At 52.9% G+C, this 3,785-nt stretch overlaps 1 protein-coding gene across 1 annotated transcript; it reads left to right on the forward strand.

Annotated features, from left to right (window-relative positions):
* Positions 1-771: 771 nt before the first annotated feature.
* Positions 772-2,874, forward strand: BJ171DRAFT_607444 (uncharacterized protein; the record flags this gene model as incomplete). Its single annotated transcript, XM_053115231.1, has 4 exons — positions 772-1,178; positions 1,295-1,755; positions 1,943-2,547; positions 2,785-2,874. The coding sequence occupies exons 1-4, from the start codon at positions 811-813 to the stop codon at positions 2,872-2,874; spliced, it is 1,524 nt and encodes a 507-aa protein (XP_052961493.1). The 5' UTR covers positions 772-810.
* Between the last annotated feature and the right edge of the window lie 911 nt (positions 2,875-3,785).

Here is a 3,785-nt window from a genome sequence, read left to right on the forward strand (position 1 = left end):
AGGCACCCGCGGGGAAGCAGGGGCGATGGGGGGAAATGGCCGGATGGAAGAGCAAGATTTGGCGAGATGGCTTTGGATCAGTGCTGAAATGCAAACGGAAGCATCTTCGCAACCGACGGCAGCGCAGCCACTGCTCATGTGACCAAACGGTATCTCCACAATCTTGAGCCCGTGTTCTCGCTGGGTGGCACCCCTTGAGGTTTCATGTTGGTGCGACGCCGAGCATAACACGCCGCACCCGCTTTACCGATTTTGCGAGAGCCTGAAAACTTTGCAAAGAGAAAGGGCCAACCACGATTCCCATTTCGAGCGAATGGCGATGAGTCGTTCGCGCTTGTGCTCGCGTCCCTCATCGAGGCCGCTGGGTTCCTTCACCGGACACAAATGCCGCATCCGTCTGAAACGTGCGGGCACACATAGCACACGGTGACACACACGTCCATATATGTTTTGCTTGCGCGTCCCTGCAAGGGCGGCCTGTTCCTTTCCCGCGTCAACGAATCAATCAGCTGTCGATGTCCGTTGCAACAAGGCGAGCACCAATGCAACATGGCAATCGATAACGCACCATTGACGCGTAAGTGACGGCTTTGTGCGCACATGTGGCCATGTGATCCGGGAACAACCCGGGCTAAGCCACACCTCTCGGCCTGAAAACGAAGCGTTCGGCCGACATTTACTCGCTTCGTCCCTCCCATCGCCTGCCGTTGCTTCGACCTCTCGAGCTGCACCGGCCCTCACATATTCTCCATCACAATCCCAGTCGCTGACCTTTGTGCGGCTGCATTCCTGATCATCTTTGCTGCAAGCATGTCCTCAGCCCCGATTCCCATTGATCCAACAAGTGTGCAATGGATGATCTTTCAGGGATCCAACGATGAGCTGCCAAAGTGTCTCACCAGCTGGTCGAGCCCTGCGAGTGCCGTAAATGTTTTCTACGATGCCATCATCGCAACCAATCGATGCGATTGCTTTGTAGCAACTTCAACCGCACCTAGTGTCTGCGAATACAGAACCATCCTCCAATCCAACAACTCTATCATCACCTACACTTGCGGCCAAGACACAACCTGTACCAAAAACTGTGTTTACGCTTCCTCTGTATCGACCACTTCCATCAATCCATGCGCAAATGGATTTACTGGCCAATACAGCACCGCCGACTACACCAGCACCAGGTAGGGGATGACACGCATTATCTGACCCATCCCTTCGCATGAATACTCTCTGGATATGATTGCTGCGCATCTTTGGAGTGCTACAACTTGCGTGACTCAGGCTTTGCCCTCTATAGCAATTGGGACTCAAGTTTCAAGACCAACTACTTCGGGTATTACATTTTTTCAGTCAATGACAATACCTGCTCGAAAGTGGTTTCCGCCAACCGTGTGCCTGTGTATCCGACATGCACCCTGATTGTCACCGGTGTCTATGGCTATACCATTTTCAATCCAAACTCGGGCAACATTGAAGGTTATGGCTGTGGTGATGCTGGATGCAACACCTGTAATATTGCATATGCCAACCCACGCAGTTCAACGTGTACCATCGACAGTGGCGACTCGAGTACAGGATTTACGATATATCGCAACGGTTTTATTTTGAACGATCCCAATGTCGTGCTGCCGTCCACGTTCCCGAACCAGACAAAGCCCACTCCCACTCCAACTCCTCCGAGCCCGTCACCCACCCCCTTGGCTGCCTCCAGCAACTCCAACATCGGCCTGATCGGCGGGGCTGTTGCCGGTGTCGTTGGTATGTTTGTCTCGACAGCAACTCGGACATTGCTCACTTGCTCGGCGAGAAATCGGCCACTGGAAGAGAGCCTTTGATCAGGAAATGCTATTGCTTGGGTGGCGTGAGGTATCATGCAGTGTTGATCCTAGGTATTGTCGCTCAACATCTTCATCATTCGTTGACAACTCTTTGTCGCCACTTGCAGTTGTGGCCGGTATCATTGCCGGATATCTTTGGAGTCGTCGTTCCAAGAATCCCCAACCCCAGAATCCCCCAGCTCTTGTTGTCCCAGTCAACAACCCAGCGCCCGTCGCCACCAGTGCCCCTGCTCTTCCTCCAGCAGCTGCGACCAGTCCTGCTGCCAACTTTACATCCCATTATCCTATCCAAGGCTCCGGTCAGCCCAACTATGGCCAACCTGCTTACCCAGGGGCCGGCTATGGCCAGTACCCGAATGCCTACACCCAGGATTATCGCGCCTCGTTTGTTTCTGGCTATGCACCTTCCCCCACTCAGGGATATGCTGCACCTCCCTATGCTTCCAGCGACCACAGCGCGGCCACCAGCCCGCAAGCAAGCTATCTTGCTCCATCCATGGGATACGCCGCACAGGCTCCAAGCTTCCGAAACTCGAACTACTCCGAATCTGCTGCGACAGCCGAAGCGCAAGGGCTGCCACAAACTAATCCCCCTGCCGTAGCCAAGCATATTGTCATTGCGGGATACAGTCCCAAGGACTCACAGCACATCGATCTTCGCCTCGGCGACATTATCTTGATTCAGGGTCCGTTCATCAATGGCGTGGCTCAGGTAAGCTGATCCCGGACCAGCATGCTCGTGCGCATGATCCTGTCATTTAATGACATCGCTGGTGCAGCTACTGGTCGTGCGATTGTTGATTGGGTTGTAATTTGTCATTACTGGGGGCCGTCGTTCGTGGCATGTTTTGAAATGACCAGCAACTCGGGACTAGCGACCCATGTCTAGCGCCTGTATCTCACTCTCTGTCTCTTGCTCGGCCCCAACTTAACGATGTGCAATTCCCAGGGCTACAACCAAAACACGGGACGCTCTGGCTTGGTTCCCAAGTACTACGTTGTTGCTATCGCTGATAGTTCTGCTCCTGGATCCACATAGAGACTTTCGGTTGCTCCAGAGAACCCGTCTCGGCAACACAAATCCGACTGCAACACTTCCTGTGGCATCCCACATCTAGAGCAATATCTTGTGCGATTGAATGGCTGCTGAGTCTGCCGAACTAAGCACAACATAGCTTGATTGTATCTTGATTGAGGCTTGATTGCATCTTGATTGTATCTTGATTGAGGTTTGATTAAGGCTTGATTGTATCTTGATTGAGGCTTGATTGTATCTTGATTGAGGCTTGATTGTATCTTGATTGAGGCTTGATTGTATCTTGATTGAGGCTTGATTGTATCTTGATTGTATCTCAAGCCCAACCCTTTCCTTGTCGCTCTGCTGAATTTGTTTGGTCGTTCCTTTCTATAAATTCCCATTGTTTGGTCAGTCCACGATTGCTGTCCCTGGCATTGCTGCGCTCCGGTGTATCGGGAACGAGGCGTACCAGCTTAGTGGCCACAAACGTGTTATGTAGAATCAACATTTGCGCATCGTGCACGGACGGGTGCGGGCAAGAATAGGGAGCAGGAAAGCGAAGGCGAGCGGTGGGAGGGGTGACTTTGAAGGGTGACTCCAAGGGGCAAATGTGCCGATATCGGTGGCTCCTTGGCTGGCGCCTGCTCATATGTATCCTCTGGCATTGTGTCGATCGCACCACTGCGCAATCAGTGTTCATCCCAACATGATCAGAACGAGTGGATGGCGCTCCAGGGCCAAGAGTGCTGCTGTCCTTTGTTATCGTCGCGCATCATGTGCCGTCTGGCATCGCACAGTCCGAGCCTGTGGTTGCGTCTGATCGATTCGGTGGCGGATCAAATGCCCGCCTGGGCGAGCTCTCCGCATTCCTAGTGCCAGAGGTGTCCATCGGCCACAGTAGCAGGTTATTTCTGCTTTGGTTCGTGAAGATT

The sequence above is a fragment of the Polychytrium aggregatum genome (assembly GCF_025602895.1).
Source record: "Polychytrium aggregatum strain JEL109 chromosome Unknown BJ171scaffold_191, whole genome shotgun sequence".
Classification (NCBI taxonomy): Eukaryota; Fungi; Chytridiomycota; class Chytridiomycetes; order Polychytriales; genus Polychytrium; species Polychytrium aggregatum.